A 1,447-nucleotide genomic window follows, 5' to 3' on the forward strand; every position below is an offset into this window, starting at 1 on the left:
AATAACTTCTACCACCTAAACCTAAATATGGATTCCATCAACAAAGCTTCTTTCTTAGAACTACTCGTCTGTGGAGCTCTGTTTCTGTGGTCTGCTTTCAGCTGACTATAATATGTAGTCTTCAAGTCCAATGTAAACAAGTTCTTATTGAACCATCCTCATAAATAATCTGATTATACCTAATTTCCACCACAAACGATTACTACGCTACTCTCCCAATGACTACAATACACATATTAACCCTTATCCTTGAGTGGCCTATGGGCTTTGATATGTGGTAACCCCTTTGTAAAAAAAAAAAAGGATGGACTCAGCAAAAAAAAGTAGAGCAGGAATTTATTTGCTTTTCTTTTTCGAAAGTAAAATCCAATTTGGCTGCGAAAAGGCAGAAAATATCCATTATAAACAGATACAATGGCGGCTTCAATGCAAATGAAATTACCAAATAAAACCAAGTTTTTTTCTATCTTTCGCCTTTTCGTTGTCAGTGTTTCGCTGGGTAGTCGGTGCTGGTGCCGATCTTTGACGGGCGGCAACCAAAAGCGGATAGACATTGCGTCCTTTCCGTGCACATTGGTTGATCAGATCATGTGCATACGTCTGAAAGCGTCGCTCCTCTTGCTTCTCAGATTCTTCAGCTGTGCGCTTCATCTTCCGTTCCAATTCCTCGTGTTCTTCTTTCATTTGTCTCTTTTGGTCCTACACAAGCAGAAAGAACTTATCAGTAAATTGTGCAGGTTAGAGCCAGCAGCGGCAGACATGGTTAGACAAAAGTTGAAATGCAACAATCAGTAAAAGATAAACAACTCAAGGTAAAGTAATAATCACACATAATATTAAGATTGGTAGAAAAATAATATAAACTGGAACAAATACATAGAAGACATTGCAAAGGCTGCTGCAAAGTAGGTAGGTTCCCTCTATCCAGCTAGAAAACTACTCACCCCTGAGAGTATCCTGTACCTTTACAAGGCTACCATTCTTAGATAAAGTTCCAAAAAGAGTTATTAATCTAATCGGTCCCATTTTATCAACTAAGATCCAGCCCCTGTCCCATCGCCGCAATGTTGCATCACTTTGCCTGTTTTACAAATATTTTAATGGAATGTGTTCTGATGAACTCGTTTCACTTGTACCCCCTCGACGTACATATCCCCGACAAACCCGCTTAGCAATAAGATCTCACCCCTTCACTGCTGATGTCCCTAAATGCCAGAAAGCTTTCTATTCTAATAGTTTCTTCCCTCGAACAGCTAGACTTTAGAATTCCCTTCCTGCTTCCTGTTTCCCTGGCTGTACTGATATGCAGAAATTTAAATGTAACATAAAAAATATCTTGTTAATCTTTCCTAGACATGCTCCCAAATAGTAGCCTCTTACGTCCAAGTGGCGATATGCTTTTGTTGTGTAGCAGGTCGGATCATATTGGGAACATATATGAAGGGGA

At 39.5% G+C, this 1,447-nt stretch overlaps 1 protein-coding gene across 1 annotated transcript in view; it reads right to left on the minus strand.

Annotated features, from left to right (window-relative positions):
• Positions 1-318: 318 nt before the first annotated feature.
• Positions 319-1,447, minus strand: part of LOC145247287 (cilia- and flagella- associated protein 210-like) — a 46,664-nt gene continuing 45,535 nt past the window's right edge. Inside the window, exon 9 of the mRNA XM_080108908.1 lies at positions 319-699. Coding sequence (XP_079965034.1) covers positions 439-699 — 261 coding nt within the window. The 3' untranslated portion in view covers positions 319-438. The remainder of the gene's footprint in view (positions 700-1,447) is intronic.

The sequence above is a fragment of the Euprymna scolopes genome, chromosome 25, assembly GCF_053919585.1.
Source record: "Euprymna scolopes isolate OS-2025 chromosome 25, ASM5391958v1, whole genome shotgun sequence".
NCBI classification, from domain to species: domain Eukaryota; kingdom Metazoa; phylum Mollusca; class Cephalopoda; order Sepiida; family Sepiolidae; genus Euprymna; species Euprymna scolopes.